Raw genomic sequence first — 17292 nt, 5'->3', positions numbered from 1 at the left:
TGTGGTCAATGTCATGAGACAAAGTATATGTAAACTGCTGTATGGAAAGTGAATTTGCTCTGTAAATCTTCACCCAAATCACAATTAAAAAAAAAAAAAAAAGAATGGGGCATTCCAGACTGAAAAAACAACATATGCAAAGGGGAGGGAAAGAATGTTTGAGAAGCTGAAAGCAGGCTGACAGCTGATGCACAGAGAATTAGAGGTGGTAGCTAAGAGATGATGTTGGTACAGCAGGTAGGGGCAAAATCACTGAAGGCCTTGACCTTATCCTGAGAGCAATGGGAAGCCACTGAAGGAGAGTGCTTTTGCTTTACTTTGTTTTTATCTTTTTGACTATAATGAGAATAAGCAGGAGTTGACAAAGGCTAGATGCAGAGACTAGTTGAAAGTTATTAAAGTATTCTAGGTAAAGGCAACAGTACTTGAGCTAGGAAGGTGGAAACAAAAAGATGCACTTAGGAGATAAATTGGACAAAATCTGGTGATAAGACAGAATATGAGAAGGGATCAGAGGTATCAAGAATGATCCCCAAATTTCTGGCTTGAGTAATAAAATGGATGGTGGTACAATTCACTGAAATTTGCAAAACTAAAAGAAGATTAGGTTAGGTAAGGAAGAGAGATGACAAAAATCATGAATTTGGACTTGGACATGTCAGGTGTGAGGTGCCTTTAAGACATGCAAATGTAGGTATTAAGTGGGCACTTATATAGAGAGGGAGTTCTGGTAAGATGGTGGAATAGGCAGAAAGACTGCACAGACCCTCTTCAACAAAGAAAAGGGGAACCAATTAACACAAATACAGAAGATAATCCTGGAGCCCTGAGCTTTGAAGGGAAGGATATAGAAATGGACTAAACTCCAACTAATAGAAGAATTCGCATGAAAACACCAAAAAAAGGAGACGTATGGAGCTGCAGTTTGGCAGCGATCCTCATGGCACAGTTTGGATATTGCCAAGTGGTGTTAAGGACCTAAGAATTAACCTAAAAATCAGTCCTGCTAGCCAGGGACTGCACAGAGGACTGCACTAGCAGCTGGTGAATAAAAGGGGAAGAGTGAAGAGGAGGGCGGGCTGAGCTGTGGGCTTTTGCCTGTCCGGAGTGCGCAGCCATTTTGAATGTTTACAAGTGGTTCAACCATTTTGGATATTTAAAGTGACAGTGTTCTCCCAGATTCTAGGGACTTAAGAATAGGCTCCACTTGCTGGGAACCACAAGGACATTGTGGATGCCAACGACCGGAAAGGTGCGATATTCCCTTTGTTACTCCTATACCCCACACTCTCTTGGAGAATGGAGCTGCAGCCATCCCTCACTCCCACCCACCTTCTGGGCCGGCAGGAATTCCATCCCAGTCTGTGTGTTCAGACGAACCTGGGTGCCCTGCCCCACTCTGCCCAGATATTTTTTCCCCTTCCTTTTCTTTCAGTTTGTTTGTTTTTGTCTGTTTTAAAATTATTACTATTTTTGTCCTTTTTATTATTATTCTTTATTCTTCCCTTCCCAGGTTCTAGTTTTCAGCTTTTTCTCTCTTCCCTGTTCAAATTTTTTTCTTTCTTGTGGTTAACCCCATTACTTGCTTTTCTTTTGCATTTTTTCCCATTTTTTTCCTTCAGTATTCTCCTACTCCACCTTTTTTTATCTTATTGCCCTTTCCCCAGTTATTGCCAGGGTTTTCTTTCCCTCTTTCTTTTTTTTGGTTACTGTTCCTGTGTGATTACATGGGGTGTTTTTATCCATGGGCTTTTAGTTTTTTGATGGTTATTCAATTGTTATTTTTGTCTAACTGAGTGGGAGACAGCAACAGTGCCTATATGACACAACTACACCCACACTTCCTGCAGTTTCACTTACTGAGTGAGAGCCACCACTTCCTTCTCCACCAACTGGCCAACAATAAACAACCACCAAGAAGAACCTGATTCACCCTTAGCTGCTCTTCACAAACAGTTAACAAAGACCTAAATACAATAATGTCACAATGTCTGAGAGACAACAGACCATCACAGTCCACATAAAGAAGCAAGATAAAGTGGTAGAAACAAGGGAGCAAAATACAGACCCAGAATACATCCCTGAGGAAGAAGCAGCATTGGAATCCCCGGATAAGGAATTCAAAAGAATTATATTTAGGTATCTTCAAGGGATTGAGAGAGTGACCAAAGAAAACACTGACAAAACCCTAGAAGAATTTTGGAAGAAAATACAAGCGCAAAATGACAAAATAAATGAAAAATTAGAAATGATTCAAAATCTACAGATAGAAATCCAGAAGATTAATATTAAATTTTCATAAACAGTAACACATGGGAAGGGCAAAGGAGTAGAATCGATGCAAAGGAAGACAGAATCCATGAGATCGAAGACAAATACCTGAATACTTCTTTGGAAAGGGATCAATCAGAAAAAAAAATTTTAAAAATGAAGAAAGCGTAAGGTTCATGTGGGATACCATCAAAAGGAATAACCTACATGTCATTGGAATTGCATAACAGAAAGAGAAAAATAACACCACTGAGAAAATTGTCCAAAATTTATTGGAAGAGAACGTCCCTGATATGATGAAAGATGAGAACATATCTATTCAGGAAGTCCAACGAACCCGAAACAGGATAGACCCCAAAAGAAAATCCCCAAGACACATCACCATCAAATTCATCAAAACCAAAGACAAAGAAAGAATCCTGAAAGCAGCACGGGAAAAACAAAAAGTTACTTACAAAGGACAACTAATAAGAATAAGCTCTGATTTCTCAGCAGAAACCATGCAAGCGAGAAGGCAATAGGACAGTATATATAAAACCCTGAAAGAGAAAAATTTCCAACCAAGAATTATATACCCAGCACAACTGCCCCCTCAAATATGATGGTGAAATTAGGGGATCTCCAGATAAGCAGAAACTAAGGGAATTTGTTAAAACCAGACCAACCTTACAAGAGATACTAAAGGGAGTCCTTTGAACGGAGAACTAAAAGCAGCCAACAACCAACCATTAATACACATGATGACATAACCCAGAAACCACAGCTATGGACATATCCAAAGTAAAATAAGCTTACAAGACTGTAAATGGAACCAGAGACATTAATTGGCAAATGAGGACAACTACAAACCAAAAAGAGGGAAAATACTGTGTAGTTACAGAACTTCTAAATGGTGACGAAGTCAAGAGTTGCAAGATAGAATGGACTGTTCTAAACTCGGGGAGAAAATTAACTATATGAAGAGCTCAGTCCTAGGAAAATAAATGAGATCCCCTTGGCAGAGCACAGAGTAAGAGGAGAATGGGATCTAATATCAACCATTGAGAGATTTTAACATTTAAAGGCTAGGGGAGGAAAATAAGCTGGCAAAGAAGAAACCAGAAGAGCACTGTGAATTGGAAAACAAGGGAAGTGTGTATGGCATTACCTTTTAAAGTCAAATATATGCATGCTGTATGACCCAGTGGCAAAAAGGGCATGTGGGTGGCATCTTCTGATCTCCTCCGATCTCACAAGGGAGAAACAGAGTCACTATCAATACCCCAAGGCTTATTCCTATGAGGCCAGACATACTGTCACCCTCCAACCTTTTTACTAATTCTGACACCAGCCTTCCCTCCCATGGCACTCACTACCTCTCTGCTAGGTTTAATAATTCACTGCAATGGCCACACAGAACTCACAGAAAATATTCACAATTATGGATTTATTAGGGAAGTAACAAATTATACAATTCAGGTTCAGGAACACTCTTATGATACAATTCTTCACCTAGTCAGTCTCCCCTCTGCTATGCCCTCAGGATTGCCTCTCTGGCCCTTGGCCTCTCAGCCTGGCCTCTGCCCTACTCAGGCAAATGTTACAAAGTTCTTTTAGCTCGGCTGATAGGTACACCTATGTGTACCCCACTCCACCAGCAAGCCTCCTGCCCAAGGGCACACAGCTTTCTCACTCTACGGGCCAAAAAGCTTGCTGTTCCATCTCCTGCCTCTTGGCCCCACTGCTGCCATCTCTCAGCTGGGTATCTCTCTCTCAGCCAGGCGTCTCTCAGCCAAGAAGGGTCCAGCATAGTGATCTCAGGTCCAAGGACGCACTCCACTTCACCTCCAGCACTTCTCTCTTGACAGCAGTGGGATCCCCCTTTCTGCCTCTAGGAAGGCTCATTTTAAGCCTGGCTGAGTGACAAAACTAACCAATCCCAACATCAGAGTTCTACACACTTTATTATTTGCATGGTCCTACCCAATAATCCAGTGAGAGTTACAAAAACAATGGCTAGAAAAGCCATACAAAGTAATTTACTGCACCGCACCCAGCAATTCTTCTCCTAGGTGTGTACCTTATAGGAACTCTTTCACATGTGCACCAGGAGAGAAGGACAAAAACATTCATAGCAGCATAACCAAACTGGAAACAGAGTAAACTATAGTATAGACATACAATAGAACACTATACAACAACGAAATAAACCAGAGCTACACACAAGGAAGAATCTCACCATACTGAATAAAAGAAATAAGTTACACAAAAAAAAAGTACATATATATAAATATATATATATATATATATAAATTCTATAAAACTCAAAGAATTCCATTTATAAAGTTGATAACAGGCAAAAAAAAATAACACATTGCTTTAGTTACTTCGTGCTGCTCTAACAGAAGATACCACAAATGGGATGGTTTTAACAAATAGGAGTTTATTCTCTTACAGTTTTGGAGGCTAGAAGCCCAAGTTAAAAGTATTGGACTCTAGGGGCTGAATGAAAGCCCCTCAACCTTGGGCTTCAGCTCTGCCTCTTGCTCCCGGCCCACTGAAGCTGGAGGCTTTCTTCACTCAGGCAGCTGCTGGCTGCTAAGGCTAACAAACCCAAAGTTGACAAGTAAAAAAGGCACAGTCCCAGATATTACCAAACCACACAGCAGGTCATTGATTCAAGTCCACTGATAGTCCCAAAATCAGGAGACAACATGGCAGGCTGCTGAATGACAACTTGGCTACACGCAGGATGTCAAGCATGCCAAAAGCGGTAGACCATTCTCAAAGTTGCTTCTTACATACTAGAAGCAGATCACATCTCTAAAGTAGTTACTCAGTTGCACAGGTAGATTCCACCATGAAATTACTTGCCAATCTTACCACAGGGAATAACTATATCCAGCTGCCCATCTACTCAATCAGGCCCAGCCAAGTTGACACACAACCTACCACAATTCCATCCCTTGTCAAGTTGGCACCTGTATAGATCTTCATTGGGTGGCATCTTTATAGATCTCCTTCACTGGGTGGCTCCAGTCCCCTAGTTCATCTGAGTGGGGACCTCATCCTCTTGGCCTGGCAAGCCCTGTTCCTCTACCTCTTGGGTATGGCAGCCCTGCCCCCCTCACTTCTGGGCAATGGCTATGGCTCCATCCCACTGGCCCACATGAACAAGCAGCCCCACACTCCAGAACCAAGTTGGTGAGCATCTCACTCTGAAACCTAGGAGGCTGTGGTGGTTCCATTCCCAAAGGCCATGGTCCTACCCTTAAGGCTGCGGCAGCTCTGGTTTCCTTGATCCTTCCACTTCTGCCAATTAATGCTCAAGGGCAACCTACTCTGCCAGGAATCTTCCTGCCCAAAAGGACACTTAACTTTCTTACTCCATAGGCTGGCCACCCTGCTACTCTATCTCATGCCAGTCTTGGCTACCAATTAAGCCCCAAAAGCAACCCCCTCCACCAGGAAGCTGCCTACCCAATGGCATCTAGCTTTCTTCTCCATGGGCTGATAAGGCTGTCACTGTCTCATGCCGATCGCTCAGGTCTGCTGCCTTCTCTCATCCTGGTCTCTCAGCTCTGCTGCTGCCATCTCTCATGCCAGTCTTTTGGCTCTGCTGCTGCCGTCTCTCATGCTGCATGCTGGGGTCTCTCCGTGCCAGGGTCTTGAGTCAAGGACTCACTGCACTCCTATTTCCACATTTTAGGTATCTGTCAGAGCAGCACCCCACTCTTAGTACTATATTCTGTTTTGGTTACTTCATGCTGCTCCAACAGAAGATACCACAAATGGGATGGCTTTAACAAATAGGAATTTATTCTCTTACAGTTTTGGAGGCTAGAAGCCCAAGTTAAAAGTGCCAGGCTCTAGGGGCTGGGTGAAAGCCCCTCAATCTTGGACTTCAGCTCTGCCTCTTGCTCCTGGCCCACTGAAGCTGGAGGCTTTCGTCACTCGGCAGCTGCTGGCTGCTAAGGCTGACAAACCCAAAGCCAACAAGTAAAAAGGCACAGTCCCAGATATTACCAAACCACACACCAGGCCATTGATTCAAGTCCACTGACAGTCCCAAAATCAGCAGACAACATGGCAGGCTGATGAATAACGACTGGGCTACATGCAGGAGTCAAGTGTGCCAAAAGCTGTGGACCGTTCTCAAAGCAGCTTCTTATATAATGGAAGCAGATCACATCCATAAAGCAGCTACTCAGCTGCTCCAGTGGAATTGCCAATCTCACCATGGGGAATAACTTCATCCAGCTGCCCATCCACTCAACCAAGCCCAGCCAAGTTGACACACAACCTTAATGACCATACACATTGTTGGCAGTACAGATACATACATAGATGGTAAAACCACTTAGAAAAGCAAGAAACAATTACCACAAAGTCAGGATAATGAAGAGAGAGAGATGTGAATCAAGAAGGGACACAAGCTTCCAAAGCCTTGGCAGTATTCTATTTCTCAAACCTGGGAGGCACTTTATAATTACTACTGGAAGTAGAGACATAGAGACTTTTTATATTCTTCTGCATGCAAAAGAAAGGCGTCTTAGTGGTACAATGGTTAAGAGCTTGACTGCTAACCAAAAGGTTGGCAGTTCGAACCCACCTGCCACTCCACAAAAGAAAGATGGCGGCAGTTTACTTTTGTAAAGATTTTCAGCCTTAGAAACCCTATGGGGCAGTTCTACTCTGTCCTATAGGGTTGCTATGAGTCAAGAATTCAACTTGACAGCAATGGGTTTGGTTTTGGTTTGGTATACATGAGATATTTCACAACAAAAATTTTAATTTTAAAAAATAAAAGAAGAGAGCAGCCAACTGTGTTCAACACTGCTGAAGATGATTCAGAAGTTCTGCTCTATTTAACCACAATGTGAATTTACTAAGAGTAACTTTGGTGAGCACTACAGGTACTATGATTACCCATTTACAAATGACTAAGAGTAAGACAAATAACTTGTTCAGGGCCCGATAGCTAATAAACAGAGAAACTGGGATTAGAACCCAAGTCTATCTGACTCCAAAACCCAGACCTCTCACCTATACGCTATACTGCTTTTTCCCATCTCTCTATCTGAAAGATCACTCTATCTTTCCTGTGAAAGACAGTACAATATAAAAGGTATACATATAAAATTCTCCAGCAGGAAATAGTTAAATATAGTTAGATGTAGGAGCTCTGGTAGCATGGTGCCTAAGGCACTTGACTGCTAACCAGAAAGCTGGCGGTTCAAACGCACCAGCCACTCCTCGGAAGGAAAGTTGGGCAATCTACTTCCATAGTGATACCGCCTCAGAAACCCAAGGAGGGGTTGCTATGAATCGGGTCCGACTCGACAGCACATAACAACAACACATAGATGTAAGTTGCATCTCAAGATGGAAATAGTTACTTATAACACCTTCACTACTCTTGTCACATAACATCACCTCCAAGATTCTGTCATCATCCTCTTTAAAAAAAAAAAAAAAAACTGCCATGGAGTGGACTTTGACTCACAGTAACCCTATAGGACAGAGTATAACTGCCCCAAAGGGTTTCCAAGGCTGTAAATCTTTACGAAAGCAGACTGCCTCATCTCTCTTCCACCAAGCAGCTGGTGGGTTTGAATCATTGGCCTTTTGGTTAGCAGCCAAATGCTTTAACCACTGCACCACCAGAACTCCTTTCATAACCCTCTAAAAAAATCCACTGTCATCAAGTCAATTCTGATTTATAGCAGCCCCTACTGGGTTTCCAAGGTGGGAAATCTTTACTGAAGTAGATTGCTCCATCTTCCTTCCATGGAGTGGCTGGTAGGTTTGAATTGCCAACCTTCCGGTTAGCAGTCAAATGACTTAGGCATTGCACCATGAGAGCTCCTTTCGTGCCCCTCTAAACCAAACAAACCAAACTCACTGCCTTCAAGTCAATTCCAACTCATAGCAACCCCTACTGGGTCTCCAAGGCAATAAATCTATTATGGAAGTAGACTGCCCCATTTTCCTTCCGTGGAGCAGCTGGTGGGTTTGAACCACCAACATTCTGATTAGCAGTCAAATGCCTTAAGCACTGAGCCACCAGAGCTCCTTATTCATAACCCTCTAGTGACTTAAATTTAATAGTAACATTTATTGAATGCTTACTGTGGGCCAGGTACCATGATAAGCATTTTATAAGAGATATCTCATTTAATTCTTACACCCATTCTATAAGGTAGATACAATCATTACTCATATTTTACAGATGAGAAAAGTCACACTTATCAAAAAACCATTGCTGGTCATTTCTCACCATGTAAAAGTGAAATCCTCTAGCTTAGCATTCAAAGTCTCCATCATATCTCTCTTTCCAATCCTATTTCTCCTTATCCTCATGCATTCCTGCTCTCCGGCTAAACTAGATAGCATGCCATCACTCAAACATGCCTTGGGCCTCCCTAGCACCCACTTTTGCTCATGCTACCCCTTCTTTGGGTGTAAGTCTCTGTCTGCCTCGCTTCGGAAGAGGCTTTATATCTTCTGGCTTTATTTGTTGGTATCTCTCAGTCCATCACAGCACTGTCCCATTGACAACCACACTCACCTAAAATACTGTCATCTTCCCCAAACTTTATAATTGTGTTCATGTTTGAGCTCCCTTATGACAGTGTGAGCTCCTTAAGAGTACGGACTAATTCACTTTTTGAATGCTACACAAAGTCTACTAAATGGCATGCCCAACCTGTGGTGCTCAGCAAATATTAGGAGAAGTATTGAAGGGAAATAAACAACTTGGCAAAAATGCCTACCTGAGATGATGAAGCATCAAAACCTCCACTGACATTTCCATTACAGTCTTCACAGGAAAAGTGTCTTTCTTTGTTAACAGCACTAAAAGGCAAGAATGAATTAAAGAGACAATGACCAGAAGCAGTTCGTACATGGCACAGAGGAAACAGTCCTGGCTGAAGAGTCAAGAGATGCTTACTTACGGCAAACCTTCTCATTGCTGACGTACATGAAACCTTGGAAAAACAACTTAACTCCTTCAGGACTGTTTTCTCATCTGTCAAATATGAAGTCTGTCTCTGCAAAACCTAAGAATCCCATAAAGCATTTGGCTGACCACTGGAAATATGCAGGAATTCCTACCATTGGGCCAAAATGTTAAGAAATTACTTCCTCTAAACTTCTCAAAGTTAAACACATGAAAGGCTCCTACGTAACAAACTGAAATTTCTTCTCTATTAAGAACAATGCCTAGGCTGGTGTAGTAGTAGGAAGGCCTAGTTTGGTAATTACTTACAAGAAAGATTTTGAGTACTATCTTTACTAAATACCCAGGTGAAGGGGAGAGCCATCTGGAGTTAGGGCAGAAGACATCTGAAAAGAAGGCCTGCCTGGAAAGAACAAAGCTAATCACCACCACCTACCATATGGAAAGGGTTCCATGGCCTGAAGTGAGAAATCTTAAGCAGTTCCAGTTTTTTTTGTTTTTGTTTTTTTAGCAGCCAGAATATAAAGAAACAATTCAAAGTGATATACTTACCAACCAGAGTGCTTCATAGCATCAAGTAGAAGCTTGACATATGGATCTAAAGAGATATTGGTTTGATTAAGTATACTGGTTGGAGAAAAAAAATAGCATCAATTAAATACACCTACTCCTTACTTAACAACTATCTTGGACATTTTGCATTAATGACAATAGTCAAAAAAAAAAAAGTCTACTACTCAGTGGGCCAGGCTAGTGTCAACACTCAGAGGCATGGGCGGGAGGCACACCTGAGAGGGTCCAGGCCCCCTCTCCTGGGGGACCAGGCCAGAGGGAGCCCAGTGGGGGAGGTAGGAGTGGGCACTAAGGACAGCACCATGTAGAGGGGCAGGTCTGCACAAAAGAGCGCACTGGGCTAGGCAGGCTAGGGGTTCACAGGAGGAACGTGGTGGCCTCAGATCCGCACTACCCAAGCAGCAACTGCAGCACGCTGGGGTTCTCAACTGGGACCCGCAGCAGCTCTACTGGCTGAAGACAGGCATGGGGAAGCAGGAGGGGTGGATCTGGCCCTTTAGGAGGAGGGTGGGGTGGGCCTTGGGGTGCAGGAGCATGACTGCATAATTGCCATGGCCATGAACCCTGCCTGGGGGAGTGGTGTGGGGGCCACCAGACTGAGTGGACTGGAGGCACCTGCTGCCACGGATGGGCTCCACAGGTTGTAGGAGAGGCCAGGGTCACACAGGCAACACCAGGAAAAGCAGCATCAGGATGCAGAAGGGGTGAGGGGAGGGCCACACTGGAGTGCAGGAGCAGGAAAAGGGGAGTCCACACACACAGAAGCCAGGGCATCTGTACAAGTTCCAGACAGCTCCTGGGGAGCACAGGGCGGAGGAAGTCTTTAGTTCCAGGGAACAGGGGGAGTGGTACTGTGTGATCAGGAGGCCCCTCAGGCAGGAGGTGGTGGCCCTGGGAGTAGCCCCTGCATGCCCAGAGAGACTCTACCTGGTAGGGAGGGCTCAGCCCATCAGGCTTTAGGCACCTGAGGGGGAGGGGCACCTAAGGGTACAGGAAGCAAATTGGCTTCCCAGGGTACAGATGGTTTGTGCTTTCCAGGAAATGTATCTGGAAGGGAAATTCCTAAAGAGAGGGGCCCTGAGGGGTACAGGACCTGAAGGCACAGGCAGAGGAGGAGGTTAACACAAGGGTTGGGGGGAGGGCAGGATGCAGGGGTCAGGGGATCAGAAGAGCACTGTGATGTGGGGAGAGTTGAAGCCACTGCCAGGACAGCCTGCAGGATCTTCCTCTGCCACCTCCACCTGGGCTTCATGGAAGCTGTATCTGCAAGGAGGCTGCAAAAGGCAGCAGGTAAGTTATATAATTTTTGCAAAATGCCAATTTTTGCATAATGACCTGGTCTTTGGAAACTAACCATGTCAATAAATGAGGAGTGGGTGTATCTAAACAGCAATATAAGATTATCAAACAGTAACTCACAAATCTCTAATCAAGTAATGTTAACTTAGAATTGTTGAAAATGAATATGAAAACACAAGCTAAAATATTAACAAAAGTCTACAACTAAATAAAACAGTGATGTAAACACCAAGTCTGGCACCACAAAGCATCTTAGATTACATCAATGACCAACTACACCGTATTACAGTATATACCAAAAAAACTAAGGGAATTTGGGGCTACATCCATAGAAACAAACAGCAACATAGTATCCAGATTTAGGAAAGGCAGTAACCCCACTGTTCTCTGTCTGGTTCAGATCACACTGGTAACAACATATCCCATTCTGAGTACCATACTTCAAATGCGACCTGCCAACTGAAGCTCCTCCACAGGAGAAGGTAACTAGTCCAGTAAGGGGTGATGCTGAGTAACAAATAAGAGAGGATTTGGAAAAGGAGAAGGAAGACTTAACTAGGACCACAGTCGCTTCATTCAATGTCTATTCAGAGGGCAGAACAAGGACCCAAGAATGGAAGTTACATGTGGCAGATTTCAAACTCAGTATAAGAAGATTTTTCTAACAATTAGGGAAAATAGAGGCATCTGGGTCAGAAATTGCACAGAAAGTTTTCCTGTATTGGGGTATACACTAGATGACTCCTGGGGGCCTTCCTTTTCTAAGAGTCTATGAGCTGTGACTATTATAGGAAAGTATGAACCCAAATGCCTCTAATATCAAGTTTTACATAGGCATCTAGTCTGAGAGTATATGTGCACAGCAAATTACATGACATAGCCAAAAAGGAAAAAAAAGCCAAAAAAAATTGTTTAGAAAAAAAGGTCACAATTGGTGGAGAAAAGAAAATGAGTGTGGGGTGAGAAAGACAGATGTAGGTTTACTGTTTTCTAACCCACCCCCTTTTAAGAGTGTTAACAACAGAACAATTATCATTAATAAGCACTACAAATTGAATGTATACCAGGTATCAGGCACCATACTGAACACATTATTATTACTCCAAAAACTGAGATAGTTTTATAAAGTCTGTATTGGTTACCCAGTGCCACTCTGACAAGAATATACCACAAATAGGATGGCTTTAACAAACAGGAGTTTATTCTCTTACAGTTTGGGAGTCTAGAAGTCCAAGTTCCAGGTGCTAGGCTCTAGGGACTGGGTGAAAGTCCTTCAACCCTGGGCTTCAGCTCTGCCTCTTGCTCCTGGCCCACTGAAGCCAGAGGCATCTTCTCCGCTCAGGTAGCTGCTAGCTGCTGAAGCTGACAAACCCAAGGTTGACAAATTAAAAGGCACAGTCCCGATATTACCAAACCACACGGCAGGCCATTGATTCAAGTCCACTGAAAGTCCCAAAATTGGCAGAGCATGACAGGCTGGTGAACAACAACTCGGCTACATGCAGGGTTCAAGTGTACCATCAGCTGAAGACCTTCCTCAAAGTTGCTCCTTACATACTGGAAGCAGCCCACATACCTAAAGCAGCTACTCAGCTGCTCCTGTAGATTTCACCATGGAGTTAATTACCAATCTTACCATGGGGAATAACTATATCCAGCTGCCCAACCATTCAACCAGGCCCTGCCAAGTTGACACACAACCTCAACCACCACAAAGTTGAAGTGGGTTCAAAAGCCTGAAATGCACTTAACAGGGGAAAAAAACAGGGGGTACAGTGGTTCAATATTTCATGCAGTATTATTTAGGATGGATCTGCTATGAAGAAAAAGGGGGGTGGAAAAAGTCTCCCATGGGGCCTGGTTTCTCCCATCTCCTCTGCCCATGGAGAGGATTTTTAAATTGTCTGCTGACACTAGAACACCAACAGGTCCTCCCAGCCACCCTCCTCTTTGTAACATTGAGGCCAGCTGATTTTACTGAGGCTCATTTCAGCACTCATCATATCTTAACTCCTCCTCCACTGGCTCTTTCACTTTAAGAACAGCTCGCTACCACTACCCTTTACTCAGCTCCTGCTATAAGCACTTTAAATCCACAACATCTATTTCTCAAAACAACCCTAAAAGACAGGTATTTTTATCCCCTCACCCTCCTTTTTTACAGGATGAAAGAAGGGAGCAGAGATGCTAGGTCACTCTTCCACAGCTAACAAGGATAGCAGAATTTGAACTCACATTTTTAACTCCATAACTCACGTTCTATCCACTGTTCTCCACTCTGAAACACCTCTTACTCATCTTTGTATATCCCCCCACTAGAACCTAAGAGGCATCCAACACATATTTAGAATAAACACAATGCCATCATTCCCTTCTCTTCACTCTCTGCTTCCCTTCCTTCTCCAACCTCCCTGGATTCCCTATACACTGTTGGTGTGTGCCACTGAGTAGATCCCAACTCACAGCGACCCAATGTGACTGCTCCATGGGGTTTCCAAGGCTGTAATCTTTACAGGCGCAGACTGCCACAGCTTTATCCCAGGGAGCAGCTGGTGAGTTCCAACTTCTGCCCTTACAAGCACTTAACCACTGCACCACCAGGGTTCCTATCCTACTCCCAGGTGATTCCAAGAAGGTTGCAAAATTTATGATGGTTGACTTTTGAACTGTGATGACCATCCATGAAATAGTAAACTTGATTTGGGGCAAGTGCATTTAAGACTTTGATTTTCTAAATGTAGCTGAAGTAAACCTAGGAAGTTTGTGACAATGTAAAGAAGTTAAATCTTCTCTAGTGCAATGTCCCTGATACTAGAGAGAAATTAGAGGGTAGTTGTGGCACTATTTAATCCACAGCAGCATTTCTTGACCTTTTTTTCTTGGGGGATGGGGACTGAATTCATGCCCCAAAAATATGTGTTGTAAATCCTAACCTCTTTATCTGTGGTTATAATCCCATTTGGGAATTGCAATGTAATAAATTACCTGGTATGGCTTTTCTAGCCATAAATCTTTGAAAACTCTGCGGTGGGATTTGTCCTGAGCAACTGAGTAGCTCCTGATCATTAAAGTTATCCACTTGGGGTATTTCGTTGAGAGTGGCACAAAGCAATGTTCAGGGAAGTTCACTCTCTCTCAGGTGTTTAGAATTCTGATGTTATGATTGGTTAGTCTGGCCACTCTGCCAGGCTCAAAAGGAGGCCTCCTAGAGGCAGAACTCTCTCTGACTGCTGACTGAGAAGGATGTGCTGCTGAGAGAAATGCACTCCTGAGAGACACACGCTGCTGGGAAAGAGATGCAAGGGACACATATTGCCGAGAGAGACATGCACTGCTGAGAGAGAGACTGTGAGAGACGGCAGGCTGAGAGAGACTGAGCGTTGTTCCTGAACTTGAATTGTAGCCTAGAGCTTCCCTATTATACCCCAAAATCTGTGAGTTCTGTGTGGCCACTGCAGTGAATTACTGAACCCAGTGGAGAGGTGGTAGGTGCTGCAGGAGGAACAGTTGGTGAAAGGGCTGGAGGGAGGCAGCATGTCTGGCCTCACAGGAATAGGCCTTTGGCTATTGATGGTGATTCTGTCTTCCTCTTGTGGGGCTAGAAGAGGTCGGAAGATGTGGCCTCCCTGCCCCCTTGGCAGGAATGAGGGTATCTTTGTTATGTTAATGAGTCAGGATTAACACATGTAACTTGAGTCAATCTCTTTTGAGATATAAAAAAGAGATTCAACAAGCAAGCAGAGAGAGAGATGGGGTAAGACAGATGTCAAGACACATGAAGATCTCCAAGGAACCAGGAAGCAGTTGAAGAGACAAAGACCTTCCACCAGAGTCAACAGAGAAAAAGCCAGTGGTCTGAATTTTGACTTCTAGCCTCCTAAACTGGGAGCTCTGGTAGCATAGTGGCTAAGACACTTGCCTGCTAACCAGACAGCTGGCGGTTCAAACCCACCAGCCACTCCTCGGAAGGAAGGTTGGGCAATCCTACTTCCGTAGTGATACTGCCTGGAAACCCAAGGAGGGGTCGCTATGAGTCGGGTTTGACTCAACGGCACATAACAACAACAACAACAAGCCTCCTAAACTGTGAGAAGATAAATTTGTTCGTAAAGCCATCCACTTTTCGTATTTCTGATATATAGCACTAGAGAACTAAGAAGCGTCATGGGCCCTTTTGAGAATATGATTAAGCTATGAATTCTCCATAAAAAATGGACTTAGGGACATATACACATGATTTCACACCCCATTTCAGGGCTTTCAACACTCTGAAGCCTATCCAAACAAGAAGGTTAAGAACCCCTTCCACTGAAGGCAGCTTTGCAAAACTGATGTTTTTGCTACGCAGGTAATGGGTATGCTTTAATTAACATGGCTCTTTAAAACTGCCTCACCCCTAACCAAAAAGGGAAAAATACAGAACAGAATTTCAAATTCTCATGGACTCTAGACTTTTTGGAGCCATGGAGCCATGGATGAACCCCTGAAACTACTGCCCTGAGATCATCTTCAAACTTTAAGGCAAAAATATCCCCTGAAGATATCTTAAAACCAAACAATAGTTTAGCTTAACTAGTTAAACAAAAAAAAAAAAATCTGCCTTGAACATTATGCTTTTTAAGAAGTATCTATGTGGGATCAAATTTGCAAGAGCAATTCAGAAGATCAGATAGGAACCTTTGAGGTAGTGAGCTTATGCTCATAAGGGCGGAACAACTCAGAAACAGAGGGTGAAAATGGTTACACAACTCAAAGAACATCATCAATGTCACTAAACTGCACATGGAGAAACTGTTGAATTGGTATATGTTTTGCTGTGCATATCCTCAACAACAACAAAATAAAATTTAGAAGAACACCTCTGCCTCACCTTGATGCTCAGATCCTCCTGTTGCTGCATAATTTATATTAGAAATCAAAGGATCTGTCAGAAGATCTATGACCAAAAAGGTAGACACGCTCCTGGCCCTAACTCCTCGTTCATTCCACAAGCAACAGGAGTGCTGAAAAAGGCCTCAGGGCATAGTCTGATGGGGAAACAGGGCCACTCCCCCAACTTAGCCTCCACTATTTTAAGCTGCGCTGAGGTGCCTGAACCCGCCCTACTCGCACCTGAAGCTGAACCTCGAGGCCAGAAGCCGAATAAGGCCCAGCCCCTTCCTCGCCCGCCGGTCTCAGACACCACCCCACAGATCCCCAGCCTCCAGGTGGCGGCTCCTACTTGTCTCCAGCGTCTTCAGGAGCATTAGCTGGCACTTGTGATTGCTGGTGAAGAAGCTAGAGAAGAACCCTTGCTGGGGCCTCCCCTCGGCCAGCAGCTCGGGGAAGACCTGGCACGCGACGTGTTGCTGCTGCAGCTGCTCCCCCGCCGCGGGGCCCGGCCTGCGCTTGTCCGGAACTCCCGCCATGCCACCTAGGACCTAGCCGGTGCCTTCTCCTAGCTCCGGCGGCAAAGAAACCGGGAAAGGTTGCCCGCCTCCTGCCTACTCGCACACCCAGGCCCCCATGCCCGTAGGGCACTGGGAGGGACCAGAAGCGCTGGGCGGGGATGGGGACGTTGGGCGGGAGCGTGCGCTGGGCGGGGCTAGAGGCGTTGGGCGGGGCGTGTACGCTAGGCGGGGCCAGAAGCCCGGGGTGGGGATGGGGACCGGGACTCTGGGCGGTGCGAAAAGAGCGAGGTAGGGCGGGGAGGGCAAAGGACTCAAGGCCCGGCGGTGAACCCGAGTGGGGCGGGAACACTGAGCCCTATGCTGGCAGGCGGGCAGGCGGGCAGGCGGGCAGGCGGAGCTGGGGAGGGCAGTAACCTTGGCCCCCGCGCCGGGGCTGCTGCTGGCTTGTCCGTTGCCCTTCGGTTCCCATAAACGTGCACCCGATGCGTCTTGCTGTGCCGCGGACATGCCCACCCGAATTGATTCAGACTCATGGGGAACCTTTAGGATAGAATAGAATTGTCCCATAGGGTTTCCAAAGCCATAAATCTTTACGGAAACAGACTGCCTCATTTTTCTCACCCAGAGCAGCTGGTAGGTTCTAACCGCTACACCAGCCACTAAATCTTCCTTCTCTCTCTGAAGCACTCTGCCATCTTCCCCCACTTCTACTGTTTTTCCCTGGCAAGCCAAGTGCAGTCTCTGGACCGGCCACTTTCCCTACCTCACCCAACCGTGCGATCCACCCATATTGAAAGCAGTGTTTTTCAGAAACGT

General features: G+C 44.8%; 1 protein-coding gene across 1 annotated transcript in view; it reads right to left on the bottom strand.

The window, feature by feature from the left end:
- Positions 1-16494, bottom strand: part of ATP23 (ATP23 metallopeptidase and ATP synthase assembly factor homolog) — a 25602-nt gene extending 9108 nt beyond the window's left edge. Inside the window, exons 1-3 of the mRNA XM_007950065.2 lie at positions 16308-16494; positions 9767-9812; positions 9027-9108 (exon numbers count right to left, since the gene is read on the bottom strand). Coding sequence (XP_007948256.1) covers positions 9027-9108; positions 9767-9812; positions 16308-16494 — 315 coding nt within the window. The remainder of the gene's footprint in view (positions 1-9026; positions 9109-9766; positions 9813-16307) is intronic.
- Positions 16495-17292: the final 798 nt, after the last annotated feature.

This window comes from Orycteropus afer, unplaced genomic scaffold, assembly GCF_000298275.1.
Source record: "Orycteropus afer afer isolate SDZICR_OR568_19922 unplaced genomic scaffold, OryAfe1.0 scaffold00261, whole genome shotgun sequence".
NCBI lineage: Eukaryota > Metazoa > Chordata > Mammalia > Tubulidentata > Orycteropodidae > Orycteropus > Orycteropus afer.
The sequence above is the reverse complement of the archived record's forward strand: the minus strand, read 5'-3'. Positions and strand labels throughout refer to the sequence as shown.